Below are 16173 nucleotides of genomic sequence, written 5' to 3' on the forward strand. Positions count from 1 at the left end.
TATTATTTATTGAGTCATTTAAGAAAGCCAATGTACTGGGAAAGTAGCCACATGCACACCCATGCATGCTAAACCAGATGAGTGCACATACACTAGCATCACACACTGAATTTGCGGGAAATACTGTGGACCATTCAAAGGCCAGTTTTCCGCATCAGATCAGTGGTATCAGTGTCTATAAATTCATAGTGCTGCATTTTCATAAAAGAAGAATTCCAAACTGTTAACCTACAAAGATAAAAATCATCATCGAGAATCGGCTCGAAAAAGAACCACTGATAATGGACTTGGCTAATCACTGCTAGCACAATATATCATGATATATTTGTCCAATTTCCCAACCCTTCTGGACAAGCAGTGGAAATTATCTGAGTGGGCCATTACTATTTCCTGATTCATAGCCACCAGGATCTGTGCCATGCAAACACTACTCCGACCGGTACAATATTGTGTGTGGGTTCAGAATAGCCACTGTGACAGTTGCCTGTTCTGCTATTTTTCCTGATTTTTCAGCAGTGCCTCCAAGCTGCTTGTTCTGATACAGTACACATCAGCACCACAGAAAAGGTTGAGGTCTTTAAAGATACTCCAATTCCTGACACACCATTAATATTCTCCATGCAGACTCTTCCTCTCCCCTACATACAAATATCCCCTTTTCCCCCCTCCTCCTCCTCGTCCTAGCCTATCCCCCACCTCCACTCCACTGTCAGCCTTTACATCTTAGAAATGCTTTATATCCCCCTCTCACAAGTTCCTTTTTTCCCCTCATTTTCCTCCCCCATACTCACTTTCTTCCTCTTCCTTTTGGTTATTTTTTGTCAGAACTTTTTCTACGTTTTCCTCCTGGGAAGTGGCACAGAATCCCTTTAAGCGCTGCAAAAGCAAATCTATTTATCATAACCATCTATCTCTCACAGTACATATACTTTATCCTATACTGAAAGACACACGGGCACAAAGAATGCAGTGAGAAGGAAAACCACAGCCTCCCTTGTGTTCTCACACTGTACTAAGACGTCTATGAGCGAGATGATTTCTAAATAATGAGACGACCTATGTGATTCACTCTTTCAACTGCAACAGAGCGATAAATTAAAGGGAGGTAAATGGGCGGTACTGCCCACTTTCCCTCCCACTCACAGCAATGCGGTTGAGCGAGGCAGTCTTCTGGGACTTCCCATTGACTCCACACAAGGTGAGAACGGAGCAGGAACAGAAGGCTGAGCAAAAACACTTCAAACAACACGGCAGGAAGACGGAGAGCGCTGCTGCTCTGCGAGGCAAACGCAGGCGTGAGGGAGACACTGACCAAAAGAGACGGAGAGGGCCAAGACGAGGAGACAGAATCATTACTGTGCTTTCAAAGACAATCAATCAAACAAGGATGTACGCGCACACATACAAGAACCCAGACAGACATTGAGACATGAAAACACCTTAAATGCCACCTAATAGCAGCCAGACAAACACAGAGTGAGAGAGCACAGCAGGACATTGATATTCTATACACCCACACACAGCATGGTGAAGCGCTGGGCTCGTCTCTGTGTGATTCCCAGTTTTACACACCATGCTAGTCTAGACACAGTGCTATGCTGCATTACACCGGTTGTTACCATGAGAAAACATTGCATATACAACACTCACGGTAAGTAAGAAATGTAGCTTTAACACTATGGTCATCGGGGCAGCACTCACAGATGTCTGCTGTACATAGCCCCAAGCTGCTGAAAAGCAGCTGAACCAACCAAATAACAAACAAAGCACTGCAGCAGATTGGTACATAGCCAGGGGAGATTTGCACAGTTTAATCAAAATTTGCGATAACAAGCAGGGCGCCACCCCTTCTTATTCCTCTACAAATCATCCTCCGAGCTTTAACAAATGCAAATAACAGACTGCGATGTAGAGCTATTTCCCTCATCAACATTTCAAACTGATCAGGAGAGAGCAAAGGACTGAAACATCCCCACCTTCGCCACCACCAACCTTCCCACCCTCGGTGACGGAGGACGCCGGCAGTGTGTTGAGTCATGTCTTGTCCAAGTGCAGGGGAAAAAAAACGCAGGTGTGTGAGTACAGAGTCATAATTATGCATGTGCCGTCGCTCATGCATTAACCATGACTGGATTTACACATCAAGGCGGCAAATGAATTCAGAGTAGGTATTTTTTTTATGCAGACCAACACGAGACCTGATTAAATGATGAGGTTGAAGATATGGAAACATGGGTGCAAAGAAAGGAGCAGAGTACCACTGAGCTGTCTGCTGATCTGCTGACTGTACCTCCTGTTATATTACATAAAAGTCTGAACCATTAAAGTATTTTTGCCCATTTGTCTCTAATAAATAATTGCACAAGTATTTTATTGTGGCATAGCTAAGTCTGAGGAGCAGGAGATTATTTTCACCCTGTTTTTCATCCATATGAGTGTGAGATTAAACAAGCCTCATTTCAGTCAGACAGCTGAAGTTTCACATGATTCATTGCAGCAGCAGAATACAGTTTGGATTGTAGGCTCCAAACTCAATTTGCTCTTTATTTGTCAGTTGGGTAAGTACTTGGTTTTCAGTTTTAGCATTCAGGGTTTGGGGTTTGCTTCTTATTATGTGGAAACAAACACCATCTGAACTTGGCCTGACATCTCACAGCATCAGATTTTTTTCTTTCAATAAAGCACCTACTAAAAGATCTATGAGCAGTCCTCTTTATTGAAGTGAAGTCTTGCTACCCTGCAAGAACTCCCTCTTTAGAAAGTGACACACTTCTCGCAATCCGTATTGTACAGAACACACATGCACATCTTTCAGGCTTTCACGCTCTCGCCTGTCATTCACATTGAAGGAGATGACTTACGTTGTCAAACTGAATTGCGGAGCCGATACCATGCTTTGTTTGTGCTGCTTGGAGTTGCGAAAAGTTCAACTTTTCAAGTGCCAGCCAATCAGATCATGTTTATTTAAATCAAGAATTTTGTAGTGATCATCAAAGTAAGTCACAGGTTGCCAGCTAAGCTCATGCCAACAACTAGTCAAAGCTCAGACTACTTGCCTTGTGACTGGCAACCACAACAGCAAGCCACACATATGGCATACCCAGCAATTAAATGTACGGCAACATGAGAACGCTGCTTGAGGTATTTTGTCTCTTCTAATTTTCTCAATTTTCTTTGTCAAAATCATACCACAGCCATAATGTTTAATCCATGTATGTGGTCATGCGTGAGCCTCATTATGATTTAGTAACACTAAAGTAGGATGGCAACATCTTTGCCACAAGGAAAAATAGGTTACTGCTTTAGTTTATTATGCTTTTGGAGACAAACTCCAAGTAGTTGCAACAACCAGAGTTTGAAACTCTGAGTGACCATGATCAATCACAAGGAGAAGGGACAGGTTGCCAATCCCATCGTGGTGCATCTATGTCACTATTTGTGGAGGAATTCCTGTTTCAAATCTATCAGATTCTGACTCTGGAATACTAAGTAGTTAATGTGAATTTCTATACACGATGACAGTAAAAGATTTAGAATAGGAAATAAATTGTAAATGGACTGGTTCTTGTACAGTGCTTTTCTATTCTGCTTGAGCACTCAAAGCTTTGTACTTCAAGCTTCAATCACCCATTTATACAAAAGATTTTATACAAGCACTATTTTCTATGGCTAAGTGTTTTCTATCTAACATTGATACACATTCATGGTCCAGTGAATGTATCGGGAGAAACTTGGGGTTCAGTGTCACGGACATGCAGACTGGAGAGGCCAGGTATTGAATAACCAACCTTTTGATTGGTAGATGACCTGCTCCACCTCTTAAGCCACAACCACACCAAACACTGCAACAGATTTGCAATTTTTGCAGATTTACCAAAGTTAATTGACAAATTATCACAATTAACACATTAATAGCCAACTTGACCCCACTGAATCACAAACAGACTCTGTTTTATTGCCATTTTAATGTTGTCTTGATGCAAAGTCACTTTTGAAGACAGCAGCTCATTGTCACCAGTCATAGACCCTGTCATAATCCCTGTCTTCAAGGCAAACATTTCAATGAAAAAACTAATTGCACATAGTTGCAGTAATTATGGTTGTGCTAAAGTGTCCAATCAATGTCTTCTGTAGTGTGACTGTAGCATTAAATAGACAACTGAACTGTTAGGAAGTATTCAGTGTTCATGAGGAGAATGAGCCATGCCATTTGTGTACAAAGCAGCGCAGCTCAAGTTGATTGCCTGAACTGGCTGGCAGGCTTCACTTCATTTCTTCAGTTTAATTGAAAAAGTAATCACCTGTGTGTCTAATATAATATATCTAATATTAACTGTTATTTCATTTGATTTCATTTATTTTCTTATGTAACTTTGAACTCATGTAGCACTCAAAAACATTCAGCTTTCACAGTATTGTTTATTGGTCCCCCTCAACACAACAGAAACACAACAAGAAGGACTAATGCGTCTATTCGACCTCTTTCCCAGCAATCCGATGTGGACACTGCATACTGACTTGCGTGTACAGTACTATATTTTTCAAAAGCTGGATGTTCCCTGAAAAAAAGGGTTTTATTTAATACCTCCAACGTAATTACCTCAACAAGCACAGCATTTCAATATCTCCGCAGTTTAAATTTGCGCAGCACAGCTCTCCAGGTTCCTGACAACAATCTAACCTTTACTTCTGCCAGTAGGCAGCTTCCCCTCCGATTCACTTGCGCCACACTTTCAAGTTTTAACGACTTTGCTATCATATTTGTAATAGAGCAGTTTCGCTTGAAGATGTACTGATTTAAATGTTCCCTCTAACAACATAAGAGGGATACATTAAGCGGCGGCGGCTGCCGCTGAGAGGTCAAATTACTTTTTGTCATTCTGGATGCACAGAGCACTAGAGAGAGATTTCAATTTTCTTCAAATATTCTTATTACAGAGACGACGGCTGCCAAAGGGTCTTAGACCTTCATATAATTACATCTTCAATAGGAAAAATCTCAATTATAAGAGAATATCTAATTATTACGCTGCCCATATCCGAAATTGCCCTCACATAAAAAGGAATACTGGAGCCGTATCATCCACTAAGCTGTGAGGACAGTTTCCACTTCTCGTAACACGGCTGTTGTTAAGCACCCAAGAGCATTAGAGGGAAGACCTGTCACGGCTCAAGACCTGAAGGGAATGAACAGAGAACAAGATATGACAGAGCACAAACCTGTGTCCTCGCTCGCTGCCTTTTTTATGAAAGGACACTGATAACTCTGAGGGCGCCAGTTGGTGCAAAATACCGCCTCAATTGCCATACCTCAGAAGAGGCCTTCTGCTTCAATAAAAAAACAAATTATTTTGACCAACTGCTGTGGCTGCCATATTGTTTTCCTGGCCATGTAGCTTAACAAGGCCCATTTCCCAAATAATCAAACTCCAGCCAGTGACCATCCACCTATCAACAGCTTTGATCTTTTTCCTACATGGCAGCCATTTTCATCATAGCAGCAATGTAATTTCCCAGTGGGTAACGGGCACTGCGGTGCAGACTCCCAGTGTAATGTACTGTGGAGTTGCCATTCTGAAGTTGGAAAGCCCTCTTTGTAGAAAGCATTTGCATTCAAATCATTGAGTCTGAAATTGGTTCTACCTGTCTGGGATCTCCTGTGGGTTCCCACTGCCAGTTAAGTGCAGTTTTTATAAGCTTGGAGTGCAGGAATGCTAATGGCCTTTGATGACATATGAAGAGCCTAACTATGTTTTTCCCTTGGACTCCTCCACGGAAAAAAGCACTCCAGGTCACCTGAGGTAGCTCTTAGATGAGTCCCAAGGTAGCTTCCCATCAGAGCTCATGAACGGGTTATAATGGCCCACCACACCTGCAGATTCCTTATTAAAATGAAGCTCAGCAGGCTTGGAGTGCTTTGGACCTTTAGGAGGATCAGAATAGATATAAAAAAGCCGAAACACCAAGACGGGAGACTTTATTGTAACAGAACAATAGCTGATGTTTTCAGACTTTTCCCTTGGTTCAAATCTGTTGAATTGCATGTTGGCTTTAATCAAACTGCTTGGTAGAGTGTGATTTATGCCCAACAACAGCAGTGGCCAAAAATGAACACTGTGCCATTTTATTTTTGTTTTTGCAATTACGTCCCTTAAATATATTAAATTTCACTCTTTGTGTTAAGAATTCTAAATCACATGTTTCATATCTGGAAGAAAAGAAAAAGATGAGAGTAGATATTATAAAATATGCGCATAAGGAGAACGTTGTGATAAAGGTTTTTCATTTTTATCTTGTGAAAGAATTGCACAGGTGCATACTTTCCTACAGCTTTTCATTTTATTTTCACATTTCAGAGGAATAAGTTGCATTTACTTTGAGTCTTGGATTTATTCAAAACACATAGGCTACTTTTCTTTCATCCGTGCCTGCACTCGTGTTTTTCTAACCTTTGCTTTCTCTGGAGCTCCTGCTGAAGCTATACCAAGGCCTTGTTTCACACAAACATAGTTAAGGCCTCTAAGGAGCATGAACCCCGGAGCAGTGACTGACAAGCCCATAATAATCAATTCTCAGGCATGCTGTTCCAAGGCAATACTTGATCTGAGCTTCCCGAGCTTAGCGCCGAATGCTTCACGGCGCTTTACGGACACCACAAAATCAAATTAAAAATGCATTTGGAAATTGATCACCTGATGCACCCGGATTGATTGCTGCTCCAAAAGCAACCAGTTCGTATTTTTGTTTGGCCAGGTTCCATTCACCTTCCCATACCATATAAATGTATTGATCTGCACACCCACTCTTGGATCTATAAGAGCCATTAAATATCCTTTCAGTGTTTCTCCATCCACTTATGTGACTCATACCACATTGCAACAAGCTAAAAATGGTCAGAACACAGCTTTGCAGACCAGTAACCTTTAACCACTTTCCACCACTTCACTTCCAATGAGCGCTGGGCGATGATACTAAGTTAGTCGTCCATTTAAAAGCAGTGCTCATCAAACTAATCTTCTAAATGTCTAAAACAAACGAAATGGAAAGCATTCATATCTCAACAAACAACCTGAATAGTTGGAGAGGGGAATATTCCATTTTAGATATGGAGGAACATGATTAATTCAAAAACTCAAAAGGTCAAATTGCACTTTTCAATCAGTGTTATTCACACACATTCCCTCTCATTTAACATAACTGCAACCAAGGAGAAAAAAAGCCCACTATCTACTGCTGTTTGAGGCGCTTGTGTGGTACAATGAATGCAAAAGAACAAATTGAACGCCGGTGAATAAGATGCATTTGTATGCAAAATTACCAAGACAGCCAAGAGACAGAGCTGCAGGCGGACGAACGTGCATGTAATCAGGTAGCAAATCTGCTTGTCTCCCGTAAGCTCCGTATGCGTCGCCGTGTTTCTCTGGGCCGAGGGGCAGGTGAGTGGCAGCAGCTATTGTCTCGGAGCACTGGTCCACATGAATGACCCAGCCTGTGTCCACATTAGCACGGATCAACTCCTGTGGGTATCTTCTCCCCAGAAAACAGCAGCTACAGCACATTCAGCCAAATAACCGAACTTCCATATCCGGCAAAGCCTGCGCTCTTTTTCACCCTTCCTGACTTTTGACCGACTTAATTAATCTTTCCACTGCTTTATTCTAGTGAAAGACATCTCTGCTTTCCACCTTTCCAACATCTTCACCTTCCATTCCTTTCTATTACAATCTCTCAGTTAGAGCCAGCTCTTCCTTACAGTACTATTCTTCACACTTTGTAGCCTTTGCTTTTTCTCCATCTACCTTCTGAAATGTCCTTATCCATTACCTGACATTTCTTTTTCCCATCCTTCTGTCACGGGCTGCGATGGCAGACCGTGGAGTGACAGTGAAAGCAGGGCCCAAACGCGAGACTCTAAGTGAAGGACAGTGGATTTATTTACAGGAGGTGAAAAACACACAACTATATACAAAATCCCAGCACTGTGGTCCCGTGGTGATTCTCCCTGAATCCCACACAGTGCAGATGTCCGTGAGAAGTGAAAGGTGGCGACTCCAAAAAACTCCAATTCCCACACCGTGACTTTAGAGGCGTACTCCGCTCCCGATTCCTGGTAACACAAAAGGCAGAGGGTTAGCAGGGGATCTGTTTCCGCGGAGGTTACGTAAAAGCTCACGGCAGTACTGACGAGTTCTGACTCAAGGATCCAGCGTCGGCCTCAGCTCAGCTGCAGTCCTAAATGCCGTTCCTAGACGAGCGTAATCTGCTGCAGCTGGCAGAGGACGACGAGCGGCAGGTGCGGCCGTCTCTCGAGTAGACCACTTCCGGGTTCGCAGTCTCCTCAGCGAACCCACACCTCCGGAAGCTCACACAGAGACACATGGAGAGATGGAGAGCAAACCAATACAACACACGGAAAACATAAACATAAACATACACTGAAGATGCCTGAGCCCTGGGTCCCTAGACCCAGGCCATGACAGTACCCCCCCTCTAAGGGTCGGCTCCCGACGACCCAAAAACACAAACCAAAAACAACAGTACAACCAACCCAGGGCGGGCGGCGGGAGGTCCAGGACGGAGGGCCCCAAAACCACTCCGCTAAACAGCCACTACAAAGCAACAACAGAAAAACACAGTTCAACAGTCCAATCCCCCGGTCCAGCGGCAGCAAACACAGTTCCGGCGGCCGACCCGCAGGATGGCAAAACAAGCGGGACCCGCCGCGGGTTAGACAGTGGCGGCAAAACAGTTCAGGTGGCCTACCTCTAACCCCTTGATGGAAACGCAGCAGCTCCGGCGAGCGGCCACGGGTCCGGCAGCCGCGGCGGAACGGTTCCGGTGGCCTGCCACGGGTCCGGTGGCGGCGGCGCTGCTCCTCCGGCGGCCTGCCACGGGTCCGGTGGCGGCGGAACGGTTCCGGTGGCCTGCCACGGGTCCGGTGGCGGCGGCGCTGCTCCTCCGGCGGCCTGCCACAGGTCCGGTGGCGGCGGAACGGTTCTGGTGGCCTGCCACGGGTCCGGTGGCAACGTCGCTGCTCCAGTGAGCAACAGCGAGGCGTGGCACATGGTCTATGACGCGCCGGTCGCTGACGTGGACGCACTGGACGTGGATGGCGTGGAGGCCGCGCTAGACGTGGAGGTCCCTCCGGTTCGCTGACCTCCGGCTGAGCGGGTCCCTCCTCGGCTGGCAGCGAGAGCCCCTCCTCGGCTGGCAGCGAGAGCCCCTCCTCGGCTGGCAGCGCCGGTTGTTCCTTCCGCTCGCCGAGCTCCTCTGCTGGTGGCTCGCTGAGCTCCTCCGGCTCGCTGAGCTCCTCCGGCTCGGGCATGCTGAGCTGCTCCTGCTCGGGCATGCTGAGCTCCTCCGGCTCGCTGAGCTGCTCCTGCTCGGGCATGCTGAGCTCCTCCGGCTCGCTGAGCTCGGCTGGCAGCGCCAGTTGTTCCTTCCGCTCGCCGAGCTCCTCTGCTGGTGGTTCGCTGAGCTCCTCCGGCTCGCTGAGCTCCTCCGGCTCGCTGAGCTCCTCCGGCTCGCTGAGCTGCTCCGGCTCGCTGAGCTGCTCCTGCTCGGGCATGCTGAGCTCCTCCGGCTCGCTGAGCTGCTCCTGCTCGGGCTCGCTGAGCTCCTCCGGCTCGCTGAGCTGCTCCTGCTCGGGCTCGCTGAGCTGCTCCTGCTCGGGCTCGCTGAGCTCCTCCGGCTCGCTGAGCTCCTCCGGCTCGCTGAGCTCCACAGCTGGCGACGCGGGCTCCTCCCGCTCGCTGAGCTCCTGCTCGGGCATGCTGAGCTCCTCAGCTGGCCGTGCGGGCACCTCCGGCTGCGCTCCAGTCACAGATGGATGATCCGGAGGCGAAGATGGTGATGCGGTGTACGCAGGCGGGGAAGGTGAAGGCAGAGCCGGTGAAGAAGATGGCAGAGGGGTGACTACATGCGGATGAGATGACGACGGCGCTACATCCACAGATGGTGAAGCCGCCAGCGGCATGGAGACTGCTGAATGAGGCGACGCTAGTCGTACTGTAGGCCGGCTTGCAGCAGCGTCAGCGGCGTCACCATCCACTGAAAACAAAAAAGCAGATGGGGTGAGAAATGAAAAAGTGTCCTTATTACTCACCACAGCCGGTTCTTGAGATGTCCGGGAGGGCGGCTGCGGTGAGGAACGCCGGCGGCGCGAACGTCGTTTCCATGTAGACGTCGGGGCCGGCGTCTCAGGCTGTGAATCCACCAGCTGTCCGGGCCGGTGAGCAGCCTGAGGAGGAGAGTGGAGGTGGAGGGTGGAAAGCAGGAAGTCCAGGACAACTGAATTAAGGGAGTCCACCAACCAGGGGAATTCAAACAGCATCCCCTGCAGCCGCCTCTCCACGGCGCGACGCAACCCCTCCGTGGGCTTCTCCCACCACAACTCACACATGCGGTAAACCTTGTCCATAACCTCCCCCCTGAGCCTCTCCTCAGAGACCGCTGGGTCCAGACGTGGCGCTGTAAACCGAGCTGAAGGTGGCCGCTGATCGGCTAACCGAACTGAAGATGGCTGCTGATCAGCTGACTGAACAAACATAGCCCCAGAATAAAGAGTTCCAGACGAAACAGTCTTGATTCCTGGATTTGAAAGAACGTCAGGCGCACAGTCTTCTGAACCTATGGGAGAATAATCGCTCTTAAAACGAAAACTTCTATTTTCCCAAACCGGAGAAACACGAGCTGTAGTGTTCATGAAGCTGGCGGAATGTGACGAGGGCGGATTTTGATGTGGCTGCTCCTGCAGTGATGTGGGAGCGCTGGGTGTGTCGGGTGGCACGAGAATAATCCCTAGCATCTTATAGAATGCCTGAGCGGGCGTAAGCTGATTGCTGTCAGGCTCATAGTAATCCTCCCGGGACCGGCTAGGGCGTTCTCTGCGAGACCGAGGCGTCCGCAGAGAGGAAGCAGACGAGTGGGCCGAAGGGTAGGCTGCCAGCGAGGAACGGCAGCACGGAGGCCCTCCAAGCACTAGTCGGGTCCCGTCAAAACGGGAGCTGCACTTCCGCGGTGAGTCCGCTGGGTCCATAGTGGCTGGATCCTTCTGTCACGGGCTGCGATGGCAGACCGTGGAGTGACAGTGAAAGCAGGGCCCAAACACGAGACTCTAAGTGAAGGACAGTGGATTTATTTACAGGAGGTGAAAAACACACAACTATATACAAAATCCCAGCACTGTGGTCCCGTGGTGATTCTCCCTGAATCCCACACAGTGCAGATGTCCGTGAGAAGTGAAAGGTGGCGACTCCAAAAAACTCCAATTCCCACACCGTGACTTTAGAGGCGTACTCCGCTCCCGATTCCTGGTAACACAAAAGGCAGAGGGTTAGCAGGGGATCTGTTTCCGCGGAGGTTACGTAAAAGCTCACGGCAGTACTGACGAGTTCTGACTCAAGGATCCAGCGTCGGCCTCAGCTCAGCTGCAGTCCTAAATGCCGTTCCTAGACGAGCGTAATCTGCTGCAGCTGGCAGAGGACGACGAGCGGCAGGTGCGGCCGTCTCTCGAGTAGACCACTTCCGGGTTCGCAGTCTCCTCAGCGAACCCACACCTCCGGAAGCTCACACAGAGACACATGGAGAGATGGAGAGCAAACCAATACAACACACGGAAAACATAAACATAAACATACACTGAAGATGCCTGAGCCCTGGGTCCCTAGACCCAGGCCATGACACCTTCTCTCTCTCATTTCTTCATTTCTCAGTAATGATTGCCTTTACTGCAACTTAATATCTACAAAGTGTTTCCTACAGGGCACCAGGTTCTCCTCTGTCCCATAGGGGACCGCCTCCAACTCTAGCTGGGTCTACACACCCACAAAAACCGACCTGGTGGTTAATGAGCCTGTTGAGAAAGACGGCACCTTGACTCAACATTGATCACCGGGCCGCTGTTCCTCGAACTCTCTGGGAAGCTATTTGTCAAGGTGATAATTTATTTTGTAGCACCAGATATACTGTGTGGGGAATTGGGTTGTTTTCTTTTGTGTGTGTGTGTTCCAGGGGCTTGACAGACACCATTTCAGGGCCAAATCAGTCCATAATGTGTAGCATAAAACACGCTGAGCTGTAAATCACTAAGTATCGGCCACAAACAGCGAAAGAAAGCTTTCATCTGGCTGAGCAGGCAAGGGAATGGCGATTTAGCAAAGAGACGTGTGGCACATTTTCAAACGCAATTCTCTGGTATTCCTTCACACACCCATGCAAAGACTTTTTTGCTCTGGTGTTCTGCTAAGTTAAAAGCATTAGCAGACGAACTATGTGACTTAGTGAGGGAGTGGGAGATTGAATGAAAGCTGCGCTGCTGTTTTCATCACACCCACATCACACCGGGCAATTATGGAGATGCGTCCTGTGAAACCAGCGAGGCCAGACACCTGATGGGAGGAGGTGGCAGGAGTATGGGACGCTGCTTGCGGGTAGGCGAGGCTACCGCAGTGCACCGCTGCTCCGGCATGCTCTCAAGATGTTCCACATCTCCCCCCTCTAATTGGCAGATGGCCTCAGATGCGAGATGATTTAATGGCCTGCGTGTGTGTTTTTTCTTGCCTCAGTCAGCCATTAGCAGGGACATCTGTAACGAGTTGGCCAGGCACACTGCTGAGAGTGGAAGCTGAGGCCAACACTTTCTAATGGGGGGTAGTGCGGTCGTGACGGGCTTGGGCGGTAATCAAAGCACTCCGAGGTATTTCTTGGGGTTATGATAATCGGGATATCTCGTTTCAAATTGTGCGAGGCATGACAAAAAGCAATAATAAATCATCTGATGTTGTTTACCTCAGAAAAGCTGAAAAGAATCAAACAGAGCAGTATTACTGAGGAATCCACTGTGTGACAATCCACTTTTGACTTTCAGTATACCAGAGCAAGACATTTCTAGCTGAGCGTTATCATAAAAAGCCATTTTCATGGCTTTGGCACAAACAGCTTGGCTTCCAAGTGATCCCATTTCTTGCAGCTGTGCCGTAACCATCTGTGCTGAATGCTGCGCTCAAGGGTGAAACATTAAGGCCTGAACCAGAGTTTTGGCCCTAAAGGCCTCTGGTTTCTTTCTCTCTCCTGCTGCCTTCATTTCTTACTGCTCCCTCCTGAGCTTGCCTCTATAACGAAAGCTGGATGAGAGACAGAGCTGTGTTACTGAACAAGCAAGGCCTTTAGCTGGTTTCTGTGCATGTAGGAGAAATGGCTCCAAGCCTTGGGCCTTTTAAGGCTTGATGGCCATCAGTATTCTTGCCATAGCCTCTGAGGATTTGTCTGCTACCTGCAAACTGGGTCAGTTTTTGCATTATTTTAGAGATTTGTATCTCACTGTGGAGAAAGAAGGTTTTGCACACGCATGCATGTAGACCCACACCTGCACGTTGTCTTTCTCTCTCTGCTTCCTTCCCTCTATGCCTCTCTCTCACACACAAACACACACACTGCATTTTGAATTCATCAATATGTGCACATATTTGTCATTTTAACACATAAATGTCAATTTAAAGCCACCGAATGTGCTAACGCTGTAATGAATAACTACACCGAGCAAACATACCCACGCTGTGAAAATCATTTTAGATGGAGCACACGCCAGACAACTAATTAAAATTGATAGATAGACTACTGTTGATTATGGCACTCAAAAACCCGTGCACTTTTTCAGCACTAAAACGCAACTAAGTCTCAGTTAATACACCCCCTCTCTATTCATGTCACACTGACGGGATTAACTGTAGTCATAAATCTGAAACAGTTGTGAATGTGACTCTGCCATTCTCACATTAATGTTAATGAGGAAGTGACACTGCTGCGACATCACCTTTACTGTTTCCATCAGGTTTCTGAACTGTTATTATAATGACTATTTTTAAATTCACCCCACTTTTCTAATTCCAATCGTTTACTGTATGTGTGCCCCCAGCAGAGAGCCCGGAAGGCGAGTGAGGGACCAGCAGCAGCAGATGTGGGGGCGGAAATGAGATGCAGAAAGAGGGGAAAAGAAAGGTGGGGGGTGGAATTGAGGGGGACAGACGGGCTGGTGATACACAGTAGAAAAATAAGAGAAGGAAGAAAAAAGCAAAGTATGTGATAGAGAGAGGCGATAGGAGAGACCCGCGTCTGAGGTGAATACAAATGGACAGAGGAGGAACACAGATAGAGGAGGCGAACGAGGAGTGGGGGATGGTGGGGGAGGCAAAGAGGGAAGCTGTGTGAGGAGAAGAGATAAAAGAATGTGAGAAAGATAAATTTACTGTTGGCTAATGAGAAGACAAAGGCAGTAGAATCCACATCGATCTCTGCCCCACAGCAAGCTGGCTTTATAGAAGTAGAGAGAGAAAGAGAGATAGCAGAGCCTGAGAAAGCTCACCAGAGGTAAGCAACCTCACAGATGCCGGAGGAATCACAGGATGAGAATAAAGTCAGAGGTATGTTTGAGTGAGTGTGGCAAGCATACTTATTTGTAATGACCACACATATACACTGACTTCTTCAAGTTTGAGTGATGTATGTGAATAATGCATTGATGCTGAATGGGGGCAGGGAGGACGAGCAGACAGCAAGGTAAAAAAAAAAAAATGAAAACTACTTCAATGACTCAATACTGGGAGCAAGTAGATGGTCTAAATGTGAGACAGGATTCAAATATTTATATAGCAGGCACTTTACAGGCAGGGTGAACACGAGGAGCATCGCAAAAACAGTTTCCCAGTGGAGATGTATTACTGCACTCAAATGGATTAAATGACTGGGAACAAAGGAAACATCTGAAGCTTGGAATTATTGAAGAGATAAAAAAAAGAAGACACTTATGAACTACTGCAACTGGTTATTATCTTATTATAAACTCGTATTTCTTAAATATAACTCTTGTGGTGTATTTCAGTGGTGGTTCAAGGGCTTTGCTGTAAATAAAAGAAGCACGTCGCTGCAGGAGAAGGTGCTCACACCGTCATGTAAACAAGTTATCAACACAGGTGTGCATCGACAAAGACCAGCATCGGATAATTTGCTAACAAGGGGAGAGAGTGCACCACTTACAGCAGGTTTGAACTGTTCCAGTACACCGCATGCCGATTGCTGGCTCTCGAAAGGTGCAAGTTTGTAAGCGCCAGCGTGATGAGGCTGAGGGAAAACGTTGCGAGAGCCATAATCCCTCCGCTGCTCAGCCAGTTCTGGTGCCCCCTCTTCCTTCTGCGTCCCCGCTCCTTCTGTCCCAGGCGACGCGTCACTCACAACATCCCAGCGGTCAAGAAGAAGAAGAAGAAGACGAAAAGAGAAAGAAAATACGCCTTTTCAAGTTCCAGTTACCTTAACAACGGGTTGAATCGGGGTGACTTGTAAGTGGTTACGTGTTCTTCAACTCAAATCCCATTGCGACGAAACCTATTTGGGCATCTTTACTTGTGCCAAATCTATCCGGACTTCTGACGCGTGCCCGCTGGGCACTTTTTCAAGTCACACCTTTTGTTTTGTTTTCCCAGTTCTTTCACTAGAAAGACAGTCTACCACATTCAAAACTAACAGCTGTAAGTCGGTGCTTATTGTTCTCGACGCGCTTTAGAGTCGCATCCAAGGCGCTGGACCTCTGCTGTTGAGATTTGTGTAGCTGTAGGTGACCTGCCGCTTCTCTAATCAGCAGCAGTAGCAGCAGCAGCCACAGGCTGCGAACACAACGCTACAAACCCGCCCTCTGACGGCTGAGATGTGCCCACATGTCCATCTATTCTCCCGCCCCGCCCCCTCAAAACATGCACCGTCTCACAAGAAAATGAAAATATATGCGTAAAAATAAAAGGATCAGTCATATTGTAGTAAGGAATTTGATTATTTAAAGCTAAGGTGAAGGTGATTTTAGGTTTAAAGGACATTGATTTGACAAACAATAAAACCGCTCCAAAAGAGCCCATCTAGCACCACCTATTAATTAGTAAATAGGTCAGAGTCAATCAGTCAGTGCTGCACCCAGTGGATAGTTTGCTCCAGCTTTTCTGCTTATGAAAAATCAACTTATTTGATGTCACATTTTCCCATTTGTTAACGAGTTAAAAATAATCACCTTTACTTTACTTTGGTCTTTTTGCCTCCCCCAACAGCCTCTCATCAGGTATTGTTTTAGTAAACCTTGACACAGACCATATGGTAGAGTGCGCTCCTTTAAGCACTTATGCGGTATGTTAT

General features: G+C 47.0%; 2 protein-coding genes across 3 annotated transcripts in view; both read right to left on the reverse strand.

Moving 5' to 3' along the window:
- The window catches only part of efna3a (ephrin-A3a), an 82237-nt gene extending 66564 nt beyond the window's left edge, over positions 1 to 15673 (reverse strand). For both annotated transcript variants that reach the window (XM_085396274.1, XM_085396275.1), the window contains exon 1: positions 15034 to 15673. In XM_085396274.1, coding sequence (XP_085252400.1) covers positions 15034 to 15143 — 110 coding nt within the window. In that variant the 5' untranslated portion in view covers positions 15144 to 15673. The remainder of the gene's footprint in view (positions 1 to 15033) is intronic.
- LOC146643660 (uncharacterized) lies at positions 7227 to 10611 on the reverse strand. The gene is made up of 2 exons (XM_085396272.1): positions 8186 to 10611; positions 7227 to 8107 (listed from the first exon to the last, which is right to left on the reverse strand). Exon 1 carries the CDS (start codon positions 10547 to 10549, stop codon positions 8339 to 8341), a length of 2211 nt encoding a protein of 736 aa, XP_085252398.1. The 5' UTR covers positions 10550 to 10611; the 3' UTR covers positions 7227 to 8107; positions 8186 to 8338.
- Positions 15674 to 16173: the final 500 nt, after the last annotated feature.

Source organism: Rhamphochromis longiceps, linkage group LG22 (genome assembly GCF_057381845.1).
Source record: "Rhamphochromis longiceps isolate RC_006_pf linkage group LG22, R_longiceps_female_GT1.1, whole genome shotgun sequence".
Taxonomy (NCBI): domain Eukaryota; kingdom Metazoa; phylum Chordata; class Actinopteri; order Cichliformes; family Cichlidae; genus Rhamphochromis; species Rhamphochromis longiceps.